Source organism: Diorhabda carinulata, chromosome 3 (genome assembly GCF_026250575.1).
Source record: "Diorhabda carinulata isolate Delta chromosome 3, icDioCari1.1, whole genome shotgun sequence".
Lineage (NCBI taxonomy): Eukaryota > Metazoa > Arthropoda > Insecta > Coleoptera > Chrysomelidae > Diorhabda > Diorhabda carinulata.
Window position 1 is genome coordinate 9,879,699 of NC_079462.1, and position 20,512 is coordinate 9,900,210.

Genomic DNA, 20,512 nt, shown 5'->3' on the forward strand with positions numbered 1-20,512 from the left:
AATCTAACATTGCCATCATGATGTTCGACATTTTTAATGGTAAACGTACACAAAACGTATTGTTACATGAGTGTTATTTGAGCTACTTGAAACATTAATCTTGGTCAAAAAGTGGAATTAAATAGCGAAAATTTTCGTGCGATGATTTTCTGTGACTTTCGACGTGGATTAAACCAACAGCAGTGAGCCGATTAACTAAGCTCCGACTTTTGGTTATGGAGCACCATCTCGAGCCACCGTGGATTCACTACGCTGCAGGATGAATTTCGTGAAGGTCGTCTAAAATCAGCTGTTGTGCCTGAAAACATCAATGATGCGCATGAGCTGATATTGCAAGATCGTGATGTCAATGAGGCATACTTGGACATTATTTCCAATCGCATACATTAAATATTGCATAAACATTTGGCTGTCAAGTTGATTTGCTCGCGTTGGATACCGCATAATTTGACGGTCGCTTAAATAAAGCTCGAGTCGATTGGTGAAAAGAAATGCTGAAAAAAATTCAATCTCGGTGCTTCAAAAGACGTGATAAGCGACGAATCATGAATCTCTGCTTAGAACCCGAAACTAAACATTAACATGGGTCTTTCAAGACGAGCCAAATCAAACAAGAGCTTTTCGCGCGCGAAGCAGTTCGACGTTCCAATAGAGCAACGTAGAACGGTCAATTCTGAATAGTTCACCAGCATTTGTTTGACAGGGAAACCAATCGCAGATCACTCTCCACCAGTTTGGCACCTAATGATTTCCTCTTATTTTCGCACTTCAAAAATAAATTACGAGGTCAACGTTGTTGGTCACCTGAAGAAGCCATTGATGCGTTCAAATCACATGGTTTGGAAGTACTTCAATCGGAATTAAAAAAAAATGCTTCGACAATTAGTTCAAACGCACGCAAAAGTGTATTGATCTTAATTTGTTATTTGTTTATGTCAAAATTTACGTAGCAGCTCTCGTATAATAATAGATGTAGATAGATAATAATATGTAAACTGAACTCTTCATCATACACCGCAATACGTGGTGAATCCGGTTCAAAATCTCAGAATTGCCAATATTTTTCGACGATTCATTTTCTTCTATGAAAGTTAAGATTGCAAAATAGTACTTTCACCAACTCACTCACTTGTTGCTTTGATTGGATTTGATTATTTTAGCAATTCTTGGTACACGTTGTTCACTATTTCTTTAGCATCAGATGACATATTATGATGTCTTTTTTTGAAGCTTCCGGAATTGAATATAAATTTTCGAGTGGTCCGATGTCAGTACGTTTTCGAGGTTATTTTGGAGCACATGCGCATTTACACACATTTTCCCCGGTAAAACCATCATTATGGAAAAATTCACGGTAAAAACTTCGAATTTCATTCATTCAAACTGAGAAGATAACAATCATAATTTCTATCATAACTCTATCCATATAATTTTGGAAACATTATTATCTGCATACAGTAATCATTTGCGAACACTAATCCGAAATACTCAGTAATTTTGTATGTTATCAGTGAATAAAACTCTTTCAATTAAACTGAGAACTGAGTTTTGTCCTGACCTGAGGGCAGAGACTACCCGGATTTTATATAATGATTCAGAACTGAGGTTTCTTGGTATTTCTTTAGGTATTCTTTGTTATCAAAAAGGACTGGCTGTATAGCCTTATATCATAACAGTTGCATGTACAGGGAATAAACAAATATTAATTACAAATATGGTACATCTTCTGTTCTAAAATTAGAATAAAGTAGGATATTATGAAAAAGGAGGCTAATACCATTTCCTTCCTCTACAGTAACATAGAACTTGAATGAATACAATTTCAAATATTATGTATAAAAATTGAAACACTCATGAAATACATATATTCAGTTAACAACATCTAACAATATCAGACAACGAACTGTTTTAGGAAAAGGAATTCATTACTGCAGAAAACTATCAAAAAACCGATCTTTCGGGGGAATCCAGAGGGACTCCGCATCAAGCACGATCGTTGCCACTGCCGGAGTCCCAAGAAATCACCCCCAGTGCTTCAATGTCGATGACGGCTTTTGCTACCCAATCACCTCCTCTACCAAATCAAGCCCGACAAGCCAACCCTGATATACAGGATATTATAACAGGAATTGTTAAGCTACTGAATGGTAAGTTTTTACATTATTTTTTCCACTGTTGGTAGTAAACGGCTCCCATACTGTTTGATTTTCCATCTCGTCAAGTAGGGAACCTACTCTCAATCATTCATTTTACTAGTTCGGGGGTCTTTTTATTTATAGTTCAGTGACAGTGAGCGGTGATGAATGATTTCGCAGATAGCTGTTTATAAAAACTAAAAACGACCAAAGGCCGATGTCTTCAGAAGACAACCCCAGAGACATACCAGATCGTACGATTTCTTTCAGCAGGGTGAAGACATCATAAATAACCCAATTCACCTGTCGTATTTAACGCCTTAAAAAGCAGTGGATGAATGAGATAGACAAATATGTGTACATTAGCTTGTATCATCTCATGTAGGTATTTCCAGAGACTGTTCTCGACCAACGAAGTGATAGATACACAGATTTTGTCAAGTGAATCAGCCTCCTCTTTGAACATGTAACCTAAATAAGTTAACCTTCCAGCCAACGCTCACCAGTTCAAGTAGAACTTTTTTGCACTTCTGTACAATCCTAGAATAGACTACATTAGTTGTTATGGCTTTGATACCGGCTGTGTTGTCGCGCTAATTAAATTTACTTTTTTTATATGGCGCTTTGTCTGACTATATTCCATCATAGCAGCTCGTCTTGAAAGACCATAGCGTATTCCCCAAGGGAGACAAAGCTACTCATTTTATTTGTACCAAATGGCTCCGAATTGCTCTGTGTTTCCATGGCCATTTTCTCCAGCTTGGAATTTGGCCTTTCATTATCATTTCATTATTTGAGGAGCTATATAGAGGACCTATCTATCAGCTTATTTTTCTCCATTCATTATTTCCACTGGATAATACGTGAATATTAGCATTTTGGTTTGATGAGAATATGATTTATCTTATGACAACAAAAAGAACTTCAAATTAGCTAAATCAGTATAGTGTTTTATTTTGATTAGGTAATGTAAATGTTCAAGCAAATACCAGCCCAGGTATGGGAAGACCTGTACGTCCCATTTCTACAAGAATTAACAATAGAGGACCACCAAGGATTACTGATATGCCAGCTTTACCACCTGATTTTGATGTTCCAGCTCCACTACCACCTCCCCCTATAGGTAATAAACTTAAACTAGAGTCCAAATTGATCTTCAATACAATATTTATTCTAATTTCAGGTCAAAAACCACCACCAATGTCAACTACAAGACTGCCAACACCTTACCCTTTCGATGTTCCTAATCCAAATATGTCTCCTGTTCGTCCATTCACGACCAGTGGAAGCAGTATTCCAATTTCAGATCCCACAGTTGATAAACGACCATCGTTTTATCGACCTCTAACGGCACCGCCCTGGAAAAGGCGTAGACCCCCTAATAATCATCATAGAAGGCCTCCGATTCCACCCTATAAACCGATGCCACCTTTTTCTACTGAATTGATTAGTCTGACATCTGAAAAACCTTTTGAAGATATTTTAACGTTGGATTTAGGCTCTCACTTATCATCGAGTGTCGAAGAAGGGGACTATTATCCAGAAGAAGTAGATGACAAGGGAAATTCTACTGATCTACCGGAAACAGAGAAAGATGATCCTCAAGAGTATGGGCAGGTCGATAAAGAAATTTCCGATTTTGAGAAAAATAAAGAAAAGGTGAGATTTTAATTTTGTTATTACAGCACTCCATAATCTATTACTTCTATTTCAATAACAATATTGTTTTCTCTATATTCAGTGTTATTTAAATGATACATTATTAAAATATTTTCTAGGGTACTAAACTGGATAAATATACTACAAAAACGACAATAGTTACCCCAACATTCAATTCGGAAACATCTACAAAACGGAATGAATCAACCGAAAAAAAATCTGAAGAAGCAACTTCCATTTCTTTTTCAGAATCTTCATCAATAATTGTTTCTACTAGTACATCCAATCACCAAATAGAAGATGTGAAACCCACTAGTGCTTCGATTATAATTCCAACTTCTACTCAGACTTCAAGCGACGTGGTATCAAATACTGCCACTAATACTTCTGTAATGACGGATGCGTCTGATCTAGTAGAATCGTCAATGTCTGAGTTACCTGAAACATCAGTAGATATACTTGGAGAACATACCACTCTTTCTGCTACTGCCACTAATGAGTTGTCGATTAGTACAACTACACTAGATGCTACCAGTCTTAGTACTAAAACTGTTACACCGTCCATACCTTCAAGTGAGTGCCTTTATTTTATCCAATGTTTTCAGCATAAAATATCATTTCATTCACCGCAAACTTCTACTTTTCATATTATTTACTTGTTACATTATCAACTATCAGCTGACTCCAGTTTCATCTGAACGGACAGAGTCACCTCTACTAGCTTTAAATAGTTGTGGGATGTTTTCTTGGATATGTTGTGGAATAAGAGCCTTGATAAAGATATGACATAATGATGTAGCAATTACTCAGGCTAAGTCTTATTTGTTGAGACAGGTAGTGAAACATTGAATTCCTTTGATCTATTATTACAACCGGTTTATTGAAATGGTATTTACAGTTCATATTTCGAACTCCACATTAACAGTTTTGTTCTAAGTGAAAAATGTACCAAAGAAGTTCGGGAAATATTAAAATCTATCTATTGTGTAAAGTAGTAACTTTAAAGTAAGATAAGAATGAGGATACAAGAGATACAGAAGAACAAGTGAACTAATTTGTTCACGATTGACTATTGGACCACATTACACTTTAAAATCTCATACGGGAAATGGAAATATCATCTTCATATAGATCTGGACTGCATTGCAAAAATTTTTACGTCAGATAAAAATTGAGTCTTAGATAGTTCAGAGCACTAGCAGGAAAGATACTGATTCACTTTGAACTTTAATGGCCCGTCAATCAAAGTTGACAAAGCAGAAGAGAGTAATTCAGAAAGAAATAGATTCAGCGTTGCATTATCATCTGACTGAAAAATACTATTATATCTATAGGACAATAATTTATCAAGACTCGCATTAGGAATATTTTGATGTAAATATTTCTGGGTGCTTTAAAAATATTCCAACTGCATCGGAAGAACAATCCAGGTATTTTTGGTAGTTGAAGTTCCATCCCATAAAAGCTGAAGTTCCACAGCGAAGTGTACTTGATCCTCTTCTACAGCCACATTTGCTCAACAATACTGCCGTTTTATTTTCATATAAAGACCCTCAAATAGCATCTCAACTTTTACAATCACACCTGAATAGTCTACATGTATGGATAATATTGTGAAAAATAAAAGTCAATTAAACAAAACCCCTTCATATAACATTCACAAATAGAAGAAGAAATTGCCTACCCATGAGTCTTAACGGCAAGGAAATCTCTTGGACCACAGACTAAGGTATAAAAAAAAACATCTTCACTAAAAGGAAACAACTTGACCTCAAGCTGCATACAATCTACTGGATTATCGGACGAAACTCCAATCTATCTCTTGAGAACAAGGTCCTGATATACAAAGTTATTCTCCAACCAATTTGGTCATATGGAGTTCAACTCTGGGGCTCGGCATCAAACTCGAATTTAGAAAGGTTTCAAGCAAAAACTGTCAGGGTAATAACTGATGCTCCTTAGTTTGTGCCTAATTGTGCTATCTAATTCATCTATTTTTGTCACAGAAACTGAACATGTATGCACTCTTGCATTGTTCTCGTAATATCTACTAAATTCGACACTAAACCTTCAAAAGTAGTCGATGAAGATTATACCAAGAAAAGGTAACTAGAAAAACGAGCAACCAATAACGTGACAATATTATTATAGCGTTTTTCGTATTTATGAACTCACTATACAATTCACTTGACTTATAATAATTTACTTATAAATATTACTTAAACAATTCCTGCTATTACTTTTACTAATTCGTTCTTTTCACAACGACTATTTATTTGAAAATAAATAACTGCGTTTACACAAATAATTCATATACCTAAATAAAATTCTACACATGTCTAGAACAAAAAGAAACGCAAGAAATAAATAAACATACTTAGAAATTATTTAGAAGAATTGATGTAAATAAACCGCCTGCTACTAAAAAAATATATATACAAATAAACATCAAACGAGTTCCACCTTATAAAAAATGTGACAGACGCCACCCAAAAAGCGCCTCGCGAATTCGCCGAATATTGAAATTTTCATAGGAAATGGACCATTTTGCGAACTTGTTCGTAACATTATGCTGATTTGTTGACATGTTTTGTTTCCCAGGTTAAGAAACACCAGTCGTATATTCACATGATTTGTCTACCTCCGGTTATTTTTATATTTATCTCAAACTTAAAGAATGACTTCGTGTGAAGAAAGTTTAGACTGACTAGGTGATAGTAGAGACAAACGTGTATTTTGAGTGGAAAATATTATATATTGGATGGCTTAGAAATTTTGCAATTTGATGGAATAAGTGTATACTGTCGAAAAGATATTATGCTGATATGTGAAAGAATTTTTTTTACAGTGAAGTGATTTTTCTATTGGAAAGTTATTGAAATCTTCATATATTACAGATATTCACTAGTTTTATATCTTGCAAAATTTAAGGATTCCATTTTCTTTTAGAAACACTATGAAATAAGTTCAAGAATTGAAGAGAGAGAGAGAGTGTCTTATACATGTACATGTTCTCTATATTGTCTAAGCTAAAATTATTTCACCTCTTCTTACTTCAAAAATCTGGAACGAGATGAAGAATATTTTGATTTAAATATATCAAGAACAATAAATATTTTCCCATTCAGTTTTTACTAAGTTTTAGGCAAAGTAGGAAGTATCAGGCCACTTCCACTCTCTCCTTATATCCTGCACAAAAACCTCCTATTCATTCTTATATTATACACAAATGGATTAAATTAGTACGTTTTACTGTTAAATTTCCATGTCGTTTCAACAAAAAGTATCATTATTTGCAACGCTAATACATGTTTTGTCCAAGTACCTTTATAAGTGAAAAAAACCTATTTTCAATTTCATATGTTTTGCTACCCTTACTTTTTTTTGGCAGTTTAGAAATATTTTGACCAAATTTCTTCCATATAGTTTCAGTAGAAAATCGCATTGTTATAATTTCGAATTTATAATTTATAGCTAACCACATCACAGTAAAATTAAATGCAATTATTTATAAGATTATTCACTGAATTGTGAAGATCTAAAAATGTGAAAATATAAATTATCAATTTTTTCAGTAACTAGTGCTACTAATCAAACAGCTACATCTAGTTTTCCTCACTATCCATACCGACCTAGACCTGGTATCGTATTAGATGATACTGAATACAAACCTGGTGGTATCAATAGATCACCGATCATAACCAGACCCCCTGTTGGACAGATTGGAGATATTTTTGATATTACTGTCTCAGCAATACAAGGACCAGGAGGATCATCTGCGGGACAAGGGAAACCATATGTTATTCCAGGTAAGTTCAGTTCTCTCAACTTCATCAGGTATACTCAATATTTTGGAATTATAAACTCATTTAATAACAAAAGTATGATTATGAATTCCCTAATGTTTTTTTTTTGACGTGTTGAGTGAAACGCGTTTTTATCTCATATTCTATTGGATTTAATAAATTAACTATTTTAACGCATGTGGAGGTCATTGATATATCCTTGAACTTTTTTCCATTAAAAGTATGCCCCTTCAAAATACTAGTACAGACAAATTAGGCGATTTTGAGCTAAGACCCTAAATTAAATTGGGCCGTTTTGTTTTTCTGGATTCTGGTAGGTTTTGGGATACTGAATAAGTCTAGCAGTTCTTAATAAAATTTTCGTAATTTAGGGACTTGAAACTCTGATGTAAACCGTTTTCCAGTGAGGACGTTTTGCATCGACCGGAACAAATGGTAGTAAGAAGGGACAAGGTCTGGACTGATGTAAAAATTCCCATCTACTGTTTTCCAAATAGTTCTTAACCGGTATAGCAACGTGGGGCCGAGATTTATCACGATGGAAAATTATTGCTTCGTGTCTGGTCACATATTCCGAGCATTTTTCGGCTACTGCTCTTTTCAAATTGTGATCAGTAGCGTTCTCCATTGATGGTTTCACCCGGATTTAGCAGCTCATAATACAGCACACCCTTCTGATCCGACCAAATAGAGAGCATTATCTTCGCGCCATAGATATTCGGCTTTGCCATTGTATTGGCCGGATTTCACATATGATTTTTTGCGCTAGAGATTGTCGTAAGGGATCTACTGTTCATAACCAGTAACAATCTGATGCAAAAATGACTTGCTTCTGTTGCTTTCCAGAAGCATTTCGGATATGCAAAACCGCCTTTTGACGTCTCTCGGCTCAGTTCATGTGGAACCCAATTTCCTAGTTTTTGAATATAACCAGCTGCTATTAAACGTTTTGAAATGACTGCTTGAGTGACACCCAAAGATTCTACGAGCTCTAGTACTTCCAGTTTTTCATCTTCAAACTTTCTTGGCTGCCCAGGTCGTTTATCGTCTTCCAAGCCAAAACCACCACTTTTAAATCGTGTAAACCACTTTTGGCACGTTCGCTCAACTAGAGCATGTTCACCATAAACTTTCACCAAAATACGACTTTCGACATAATTTTTCTTCATATTGAATATTCCTGATAACATTTTTTCAGGAACAAAGTTCGACATATTTGAGTGAAAAAAAATTATTGTTGTTGACGCTTCAAATGAATGACATACTGAAAAGGCATACAATAACAGTAGCTTTCCACCGCCGGTCGGGATATTGGATCGATGTAATATTATACAAGTTATCTCTTAACAAACTGCACGAATTAAGTTCTAGACTAAGCTAAAATAATGAATGATGGAAATAAAAGAGAAAATTTCACAAAAAATTTTACAGGATAATTAGTCCTAACAATTCTTAATCTGATTTTTTACAGTTGATATAGAAAATGTTCATGCTGCTGACGTTATAACATCTTCTTCGGGTTCTGAAGGATTCGTAAGTATTGACGGAAAAAGAACATACCTCAATCTTTTCGGAGATTCCACCACAGCTGATACGCCGATCAAACCAACAGCGTCCATTGTCCCACAAAGTAATCAAGTTGCCGCCACTGGATATGCAGTAGCTGAAAGCGAAAAAATTCATAGACAGGGTTCTGTAGTCAAGCCTTCACAACGTAGACCAATTTTCGGAAGACCTCGACCAAGTCACCCACCTGTTAGGTAATAAATGTTTTTCTTTGTAGTATTTATCTCATCTCATCTTAATGTTAATAACTGCATGTCAAATGGAAAATCCATGGAAAATGCATAATTCCATACCAGCTTCTTATAATAGTCTCGCATACTGTCAAATAGACATAAAGATCTATTTTATCAAAAGTTATTGGTACTTTTCAATTATTTGAGAGAAAAATTTCCATGTATTTCTTTTTACAATAACTGTATATGAAGTTTTGTCGTTCGGTTTGATATTAAATACGAGAACTTCTACTTAAGTTTCGAGATATCAAATATCCTCCAAAGAAAAATGTTGCCCTCGCAATTTATTTTTGATCTGCGGGAATAAGAAGATACGAGTGACCAAAAACTGTACGGTGGATGACCAACAATTCGAAGTTTTGATTGTTCAAATTTTCATGAAATATTGAATGTATGCGAGTGGAACTAATGCCCAAGTATACCTCAATCTCACGATGTGTCACATGACGATCTTGCTATATCAATTTAGACACAGCAGCGAAGTTTTATGGGACAACATCAGAAATTTTGACAATCTTCACGAAATTCATCATGTAGCGAAGGGCGACAATGATTAAATTCGGAAAAGCAGCGAAACACTGCAGCGATTTAATTCTATTCTTTTATCAAGATGAATGTTTCAAGAATCTGTAAACAACTGAAATAACACTCGCGTGATAACACATTCTGAGTACTTTCACTATTTAAAATGTCAAACTTTTTGATGGCAATGTCATACACATCCACATCAGTGTTGCCATATCTCAAACCTCAAGTAGCAAACCTCGTAATCTCTCTTTGAACTTCTACACACATCTGTGAATTATGTTCTAAGATTAACATCATACGCTTTCACCTCTGCTATCACCTCTTCGTTCGATGAAAATCGAATTTTTTGAAATTACAGAGGCAGCCGTGTATGGTTACTGATTTTCGTTATTGCTTTCTAGCTGTGTTGGATGGTGTATTATCAAAGTGAACCACCTGTTTTTATAAAAAAGTTAATAATATCACTTCATTTCTCACTATTGTGGAAGCAATGTACAAGCAATATCCTTTTTTCATCTTAAAATATGATTTCAGAGTTATAGATTATTTCTCGTTTGGAGTATTTCATGTAAAAAACGAATTTGTATAATAATAATAAATATAAAAACTGGAACGATATATTTCTGGACTGTATTATATTTCTAAAAATGAATAAACTATGTTCTGGTTTTAATATTAATTTCCGTTGTTTAAGGATTGACACTTGTATTGTTGGAGACGATTCAACTTGCGATGCTTCTCAACACGAAATCTGCCGCACAGAATCAGGAGTAAGTGCTTGTCACTGCAGACCAGGAACAGCCAGACGAAAACACAGAGATCCTTGTCGCAAAATCGTGTCAATAATAGTTTCTTTGAGGGTAGATAGATTGTACGATAGAAAAATTATTTGGGCAAACGAATTCAATGATCGAACTAGTGATAGTTATCAGCAGCTCTCACTTGAAGCGGAAAGAGCTGTGAGTATATTTTATAATAATAATAATAAGAATCGTTAGATAAAATCGAAGATTAACAAGAGTAAATAATTGGTTGAACAGTATAAACTTGCGTGAATATAAATAGGCCCATGTAAACTTTTGACTATATTTTTTCTAATATCCATCAGATTAAAAAAGAAATATGCTGTTTTAAAGACAATTCAATAAGCTGTAATGTGAGTATAAATTTATCAGCAAGGCTCATCGTTCATATGCGTAACAACTGATAAACAAATGAAACATGTTTGTGAATATTGCAAGAGAAATTTGCATATTATTCGTTTTTTATAATCTCAATAGTGTTCCAGTGTGTTAGTTTAATGCATACTACACCACAAAAAGCTGTCCAAATTATTACTTCAATCAAAAATAGACTTGGTCAGCGAGCTGTTGCTAGACAATGGGATATTTTCCATTATGAGGGGATTGGATCCTTTCATAGACGACCTGGAACAGCACGCGTTTTTTAACCGTTCGTGATGACCACTTTATTGTTTCAACATCATTAAGAAATCGTCATCTTTATGCCATTTAAGTGCAACGACTGCTCCGTGAGTGGACAGTAAGAAGAAGAATCTGATCTCTAAAACACCTGCTATTGGTCTAAAACTTACTTCAGATCATTGGCAAGCACGCTTGCGTTTTACACAGGATCATCTGGCTAGACATTGGAACAATGGGGATCTGTTCTGTTGAAGCAGATAACTGCTTTAAAGAGCGGAGTGCTCATGGAGCATGATATGGGGTACAATTTCTGAAAGAATACGTATCGATCCTATTCATTCGTAGGGATGACCGTGTTCACGGAAGAAGGAGTCTAAAGGCTAATGGATATATCGAGGAGATTTTAGAAGTTCATGTAGTACCTTGAGTTGACTACATTGTGTATAAGAATTTACCTTTAGTATGACAATGCAAGGCCGCACACCGTCAGAATCGAACATCGGTTTATAGAGTGGCCAGTATACAATCCTGACCCAAATCCGATAGAACATTTATGGGATGAGCTTAAAAAAAGAATTCGAGTTAGAGCTTATTTTTGCAGTAGAAGAAGAGTGGTTTAACATTCCACAAGAAAATTATTGTTAATTATAATTGAAGTCAAAAGTTTACAGTTGGCCGCTTTCTATGTACGCAGGTATATTTCGTAGACACAATGAATTTTAAAAACGAAGAGTTTAAAAAAAATTGATTTAAATGAATTTTACCAGTGTAAACCTTATATATATTTAGATATTTATCATGTAACTGGTGTTCAAAATATTTTAAATACTTTTAGCTCGAATCTGCTATGTCGATGACTCCGTTTAGTGATGAATTCTTAGCAGCGAAAGTGAACGGAATATACAAAGGAGAGAGATCCTTAGGGCAAGCGGGAGTATTTGTGAATCTCACTTTACAACTAGACGAAAACGCCGATACCGCAAGACCTACAGTTGGAGGAGACATTCAACGCCACCTATTAGGTGTGATACAAAGAAGAAGCAACAATGTCGGTGAAAGTGCATTATGGGTTGATAGTCCTCCTGGATCTGTATCTAATCTTAAAGGTCTGTTATAATTTCTTGGGTTATATATACTTATCAATTAAATGACATTTCCAATGTTTCAGATCTTGATGAATGTTCTTCACCAGATCTTCATGATTGTCACTCCCTTGCAAAATGTGTAAATATTTTTGGTAGTTTTAAATGTGAGTGCCTTGATGGATATCGAGACCCTTGGTTAGATAATAAACATCGAGCTGGAAGACACTGTGAACAGTGTTCTCCACAATATTGTAATAACAGAGGGGAGTGCAAGTATCAGAATGGGCAAGAAGTCTGCACGTAAGTTGAAATTATAGTACGACGATCATTTTTGAAATAAGTTTTGAATAAGGTACTTTTTATCAGTCTCTAACTAAGCCACCATCATGTTTCATGCCTCTTCCAGTCTTAGTTGTATGATTAAATTCACCGACAGCTTGTTAAAGGTTTGAGGGAAGGTGTAATGAATAATGAGTGAGTGGTGAGTAAATGGACTGTGCTCTTTGATATTATACTTGGAAAATATTGATGGGTGGAAATAAAATGTTGTCCGGTTTAACGGTTAGGAGGCAGTGTTATTTGATGATGTGATGTATACAGTAATAATGATGGTGTCTATGAGAGGAGAGAAAATATTCATATTTCAGTTTGTATTGTAAAATCTAAATGTAGAGAGTAACAACATTACTTGTAGTTTCGATCTCAAGAACTTTCTGCATTTTTGGCTTTTGTCGTGTATGCTTAGTGTGAGTTTTTTTCGAAATGCAGTGTTTTGCAGTAGTCGTCTCCGACTTTTTTTAGTACAAAAATGGGCCAGGTCTATGACAATCTAACAATCTCTAAAAGTCTGGGCGATAGACTAATTCCATACCAAGTGAAAATTTTAACATGTGTAATCCTCCAAATGGTCCAAGAGCTAGTGTACCCTCCTCGTAACGGACTTCCTGCAAGGTTAAAAATTTGTATATTCATGATTTATAGCATGCTAAGCGCAATAGCTATGACCTGGTAGGACTCAGCCCTCCACGTCATCAGTCCTTTTAATTTTTAAATTATAAAATAAATACTGGAAAGTGGTGATACTCTCCCAGACGAGGCAACATTGCTTGAAAAACAAAAAAATTATTTTTTGTAAAACTAGCAACGCTGCTTTAATGCAGTCGGTAACAAAATACTACTACTACCCATAAATTGACCCCAACCCGGGTGGTACTACCTGCAAATTTTACAATGAAATCAATGCCAAACTATGAAATTGGCATATTATTCGTTGAGTCACTCTGTGGTCCTTTTGCATACCTAATGAGGTATTATTACTCTATACCTTTCTAAAATAAACTGTAGCTACTCAGAATAGTTAAGAATTATGTTCTTATCATTTTGTTAGCTAAAAGTTATTATTATATTACCAAGTTATTATTTATTTATAATAGTTGTTTGTTGACTTGCGAAAAGGTGAATGTACCTATATTTTCCTAGAAATATACATTTTTGATGTAATGATGAATTATGTTTATTGAAATATTTTTTTAAAACACATTAAAGGAGGGCGATGTAACCCTTTGAGACTGTTAACTTGACCTATATGCTTGAAAACGTGCAAAAATGCCAGTCCGCATCTAATTACAAAACTATTTATCAAATTTTCATAAAGTTAAAGTGGGCTTTATGATTCCCCGAAGAACCATAGGTATTAAAAAAACATTTTCTGCAAAGTAACCCCAGTTTACGGTAGAGTATAAAAACTGTAAGCTTAAAAATTTAATAGGATGTAGTTTATTTATTGTAAATCTTGAAAAAAATTGATATGCGATATGAATTGAAAGGAGCACAGTTAATGAGGTGAAATAAACTTTTTCCTGTATAGTTGAAATTTGGATATGTTTTTAAGTAAATGTTTCAGAATAAATTTGTTAAATGACAGGCGGTTTTGGATAGCATAAAACCTGGATAGGCGAAGGGAAAGCTGCTAAAAGCGTGGTAATAAGTGTGAATATATTTGAATAAATCAATAAGGACATCAATATTTGAATATCAAGCTCAATTACATAGTACTTCATAACAAATCTTGAATAAAAAAATTGTATGTTATCTCAAATGTATTCCCCAGTTTCAGTTAATGCTTCCGTGGTATTAGTATGCTCTTGTAAAAGTACATCATATTAAGCAGAAATAACCGTATTCTCCTCAAACCAATTGAATTTGTAATGACCATCAATTGAGTTCCAACCGTTATTTTCAGGAGTAAGAAGTGTTGGTTCCTTTAAATGACAATTTCGCCATATATTTGTAATGTTTGCAGTTCTAAATAATTGTTGCAATTCGCGTTAGCACGGAGGTAGATTTGATGACTTTTTACTTTTTTCATGAATAATTTAGCATTAATTGTGTTGTATGTAGCAAGGAACTTTTCATAAAACGGATCACTTAATTTTGAGCATTTCGAACCGTAGATTTGGCATACAAATTTCACGAGTATCGGAAAATTGTTTTCTTTCTTATGCAATATTTGGAAAGTTTTTTTACCTTTTCTGACAATTAGAATGGCAACCGGTCTATACATGAAATCTTGGTGAGCTTTGGCATATAGAAGATCCCAATTTTATACACTTTAGAAATATTTATCCATTTTTTATAATTATTAGTTACATATTCCATATAGATTTTCAAATTACTATCTACACAAGTAAAAATCTTTACATTGTTGATCGAGACCAGGTATACGTTTCTTAGATAAACAGTCTCACTCTTACTATAGCTTATTTCAGAAAAGTATAGAGTAATAAAACCTCATTAGGTATGCAAAGGGATCAAAGAGTGACCCAACGAATATTTAAGCCACTTTCATAGTTTGGCATGACTTTTACTGGCCTGCCTGGACTTTTCTTGGGAGGTTCCACTTGGCCTGCTATCTTTCTCTCCCGCAATAATTTTAAAATGGTGGACTTTCCAACTCCAGTCATTCGGCAACATCGGTCGACAGTTTCTTGCACAGTAAATTTCGGGTAATTGGATTTTATGCAATCGTGTAGGAGAATTATTGGAACATCTTTTCGTTGATGTAAATGTCGCCATTTTATTACTAATCTCATAATACTGTGAACACTATTTACGGCTTAACAGCAAATACTGATGCGTTAAACTAAACAAATATACTTATAAAGGTCTAAAAATTTTGGATAAGGCACCATTGCCCTTACGGCGCATGATTATGTTGAATCTGAAATAGGGTTGGAATTAGGCAGAGGCACTAATAGAAGGTTAAACGGTACCTGTTAAACGCAAAACGTAACGGTCTAATCTACTACCTAAGTAATCCCAACACAATATTTCTTCTTCTTCATATTATTGCTCTATACCTTTCTGAAATAGACTATAGCACGCCCTTAGCAGCTTATGCTATTGAGAGCCGTCTGCCATTGTATATATTTATTCTAAAACGTTCACTTAAAAACATATCCAAATTTCAACTATACAGGAGAAAGTTTATTTTACCTCAGCAACTGTGATTTTTTCAATTCACCTGTCACATACTTTTGCTCAATGTAATCGCATGTCAATTTTTTTTCAAGCTTTACAATAAATAATCTACATCCTATTGAATTTTCAAGCTTATAGACACAAGATTTTTTATGTGCACCTCGGATCACAAACAACAGAATTTTAACTACCTCTCCTCCAAAACAATAGTTGATAACCTGATCGTACCACATATATCAATTAAAATAAATGGAATCTGTACCAAATTTAGGCATTTAATAACTCCATTACCGCGCCTAGTTGTATCAAACGTAAGCTCTACAAACCCCAATTCACAAATCGAAGAAGTAATCAAAAAGATGGGAATAATAACAGTATAGAAAATGACATTCCTAGGAGTAGGAATGCCCGAAGCAGATTATATCCACGTATTAAGCTTTCGGAGACAAATTTTCATCTCTTCCATAGAAAACAAATCACTTCCAGAATCTTTTGTGATAATAAACAAAAACACCACCTACCGATTATTTCTTTCAATCGATGGACCAAATTGCTCCACATACATATCCATAGGTCAAGAAGAATCCGCCTGTTTGAAACAAAGAGACACAGATACCACTACAAAAGAAATGGTTACTGGAAATGGCTCTATTTTTGGCTATATAAACCCAGAATAACCCTCCCTAATACATGTTTTTGACGATGCATTATCCAATACATAAAACTCACAAGTCATTACGAAACCCTTCAATCTTATAGTCAAATAACCACTAACGAAGAGTAGACTATTTACATAATAAGTTTTATATAGATTAAAAGAAAATGCTGGAAACTACTTAACAATCGATTATTTGATTAGCTTAAAAATTAAATAAATACTCATACACTTTTCAATGGTCATGTCATATAAAAATTCCTTTTCATTTTTTATTATCCGGTGATTGTAAATGATTACATAAGCAGAAAAGTGCAAAATAAAACAAAATCCCAGGATAAATTCTATAGGAAATTATGAGATATCAAATTATGTTAAAAAACAAGGCAATGGCAGTCCTCAACAAAAATTGAGAATCATGAGATTTAGGAACATTCTGTTTCAAACTTTAGCGATGAAAATTAATATAATAAAGCCAGAATAACGTCATAAATTCAAATTTAACATGAAAAAGTTTAATACAATTTAATGGAATTTCCGTTGAAATGAGTCATAATAAACATATATCAAAATATAATAAGAAAGTTGATTAATAGCTACTAGAAAAAGAACTGAAATCGATATGAGATTATTCTCAATGTACTCTAAAATGTTGATAACTGCTTTTAAGGTCTGAACCTTAGAAAAAAGGTGAAATTATCCATAAATCAACATCATCTTCATATATGTCTTCTGCAGTTTTTTTTTTAATTCAGTTTAACGTGCCTCTACAGCGCTGGTCATTGGCACACAAAAACAATCATATGATGCATAACTTAAATAAAGGACTTTTAAAAAATCTATTACGATACGTGAATTATTTATATTCTCGCATACAACTAAGGTGGTTTTGAAAAACTCTTTCATTTTCATCATTTCCGTCGGGCAGTTGAGTGTCTCCTTGAGGTTGGTTCAAATATCAAACTGCTGGAATGCGGTAGAATATTCTCTGCAGTCGAAGAGGATGTGCTTAACAGACCCAGGAACGTTACAACTTTGGTAGACAGGACGACTTTCTTACGACATCAAATGGTCGTGAGTAAATTTATTGGGTTGATGTTATGTAATGCTGTAGTATTCTTGCTCCATATATCGCGCCAAGATTTTTGAATGAGGTTTTTGAAGTTAGTCTTCAGATTATTGGCAAGCTGAACTGGGATTTCAGTAGTATTATTCGTGGCTTCTTCACCATAGTGATCTGCAGATTCGTTTCCAGCAGTTTTATTGCTGCCAGCTTTTGAATTTTTTTAACATAGTGAACCAAAAAAATCTTCTTACTTATAAGAACAGACACAATAATATTATGTAATACCAATAGCTATAATTATTGTTTCTGCTGTGGTTTTCAACACCAAATTACCTGAATTATAGGTTAGAAACTGTGTAACTAAAAATTGAATCAGTTTAAGCCCCCGATGTGTATAATTCATTAATAGTTTAAAGACTTAAACTTGGTTTAACACAAGATGTAAATGCATAACACATATATTAATATCAAACTTTGTTCCCAACTATCTTTTATTTATAATTTGATTTTTTGCTGATAAATGTTGAGTATTTTCATTATGCCTGATGTAAGTGACTGTTACACGTTGTTATATTCACATATTGCGATTTTTAATGGAATTAGAGGTATTTATGATAGACATCACAATGATAAAATGGGGAATTTTTTTACAGATGTGTAGGAAATTATTATGGTACTCAGTGCGAGCTGGATGGTGAAGTATTAGGAGTAGCCATCGGAGCAAGTGTAGCCGCCGTTATAATTATAGGGTTAACATTAGTTTGCCTTGTAATGTGGAGGTAAATTCATATATTTTCTCAAACATACATTTAAAATCAATTCATACTCGATAATTGTTGTAATTGTGTCTATAGTGGACAAACAAAAACGTAATAGGTTGATTTATTGATTTACTACTACTTTCTCATACAGTAATTAGTGTGAACCCGTTCCATATTGTCTGTTTTATATCTTCTTTAGTGATATATGGTTATGTCTGTTAATTTCAGTATCAAGTTAAAAAGAGTGCAAAAACGCTCAAAATATGTTGATACTTATCTGGTGATAAAACAGTAACTTTGAAGATTATTTACAAATAGTACGACAAATTGTATTGGATCTTTCTTCGATCTCCAAAACTATATAACAATATATGAAGTATTAAATATAGACTAATATGTTTCGCGAGTTGTTGGTCGCTAAAAGTTTTTCTGTCTTCTATATCGACCATACCTACCTGATTCAGCACCATGCAAGTTCTGTCTCATCTCGCAAATAGGAAACGTAGTAAGCATGTAGTTGGACATCGTGAAGACCATAATTGAGCAGATTACAGCCTACATGAATTCCTCCAATCATGGATTCAACGTTGGAATATATATTGTTAGCTAACGGACATTCAAGGAGATAAATTTGAACTTTTTGTTTATCACACATTTTGTTTCAAATAAAATAATTCACTGCATTTTTGAACACCCTCGAAACATATTATTAATACTAAGCGCATCAGTTATACATTGGAGTGTCTTGAGTTAAACTCGAACAGTTTACCTTCAGTCTCTGGTTATCGAAATGCGCGTTAGACAGTGTAATTGTTAATGTTGATGTTGTGGTAGTGTAAACAGTATATTTAGTAAACTCGAACATGTTACGATAAAAGTCTATTACGTTTTTGCCTTTTTTCTTCATTCTAACATTCATAATAGATTCCCAACAAAGTTAAACTCTTCTTGCATCTATTTTTTATACATAGTTATTAGATTCAAAATAACTTCTATAATTTTTTAAAATTTAGTCGCCGCTGGAGCAGAGAACAGAAAGCAGCTGTTGGTAGTCCCGTTTTTGGTTATATGGCCACAGCTAGCAACACAGCTAAAACTCCTGTAGTTGGTGCTCCTCCTTACCAATTAACATTGGAGGATAGACTCAGATGGGCGCAAATTGCCGATGTCATGGCTCAATCTAATCATTACGCTGTAAGTAATAATGAGAATTTCATGCCAAATCCTTTACTAAGGAAGGAAGGCTAGAATGTCGAATGTGCATGTGAATTTTTTCTAGTGCATAATTGTAATAACTCTGTTTATAATATAATGATAGTCAATTACAGCTATTATAATAGGACGTATAAGTAGGGCAACATAATTGGATCATTAAAGTTTTACACAGAAGAAAAGATTTTACTCCATACGGATATTAAAGACGTGTGCATCTGTACTAAACATTTGCTTCTCGTGGGATTCACGTTCATTTTCCTGTTCTCTAATTGTCACTATAGTTCAAATGCTGTTCTTAAATGGGAAGAGATATAGAGCAAGCAACGCAATGACTTGATAAGCAATGATGTTCCCTAAATTATTGCGAAAAATATGGACATAAACGAAAAAATGGTATAGAGCTATCGCAAATTCAAATCGCATGGGCTATTATTAGAAATTAATTATTTAAAAAGTAGCGTATTTATTATTTCACATGATTATTTGTCAACGAGGAACCTTTGGGAGCCATGTCTACTCACCGCTGACCAAAAATAATGATGCACAGATGATTCAAAGTTTCGTTTAGAGCCATTTACGCGGAATTAGTAGGAGGTTTTGCGACGATAAATAACAACGGTTGAGATATTACAGAAGTTCTTAATCAGAAAGATCGTAAGTTGTATGGTCAGCAGATGATGAATGCCGTTCAAAGTAACCGAAAACACGCGCACTATATTATAGTTACGATTATCTTTATATGGAAAATAACTCAAAAATGAATGTAACAAAGCATTATAGATTCAGTTAAGTGGTTAAGGAAGAAGAAAATTTCTCCAAATACAAAATAAAAAGTTTCCCTTTCACTAAGTCAATGCAACCTTCCATGAATAAATAATAACCGTGTGTCATATTGAATG

General features: G+C 34.1%; 1 protein-coding gene across 1 annotated transcript in view; it reads left to right on the plus strand.

The window, feature by feature from the left end:
* The window catches only part of LOC130891484 (uncharacterized), a 44,552-nt gene that overhangs the window by 20,330 nt on the left and 3,710 nt on the right, over positions 1-20,512 (plus strand). The window contains exons 3-14 of the mRNA XM_057796272.1: positions 1,913-2,147; positions 3,100-3,258; positions 3,319-3,402; positions 3,451-3,752; positions 3,914-4,367; positions 7,370-7,603; positions 9,072-9,360; positions 10,622-10,886; positions 12,187-12,457; positions 12,520-12,736; positions 18,291-18,416; positions 19,412-19,592. Of these exons, the coding sequence (XP_057652255.1) occupies positions 1,913-2,147; positions 3,100-3,258; positions 3,319-3,402; positions 3,451-3,752; positions 3,914-4,367; positions 7,370-7,603; positions 9,072-9,360; positions 10,622-10,886; positions 12,187-12,457; positions 12,520-12,736; positions 18,291-18,416; positions 19,412-19,592 (2,817 nt within the window). The remainder of the gene's footprint in view (positions 1-1,912; positions 2,148-3,099; positions 3,259-3,318; positions 3,403-3,450; positions 3,753-3,913; positions 4,368-7,369; positions 7,604-9,071; positions 9,361-10,621; positions 10,887-12,186; positions 12,458-12,519; positions 12,737-18,290; positions 18,417-19,411; positions 19,593-20,512) is intronic.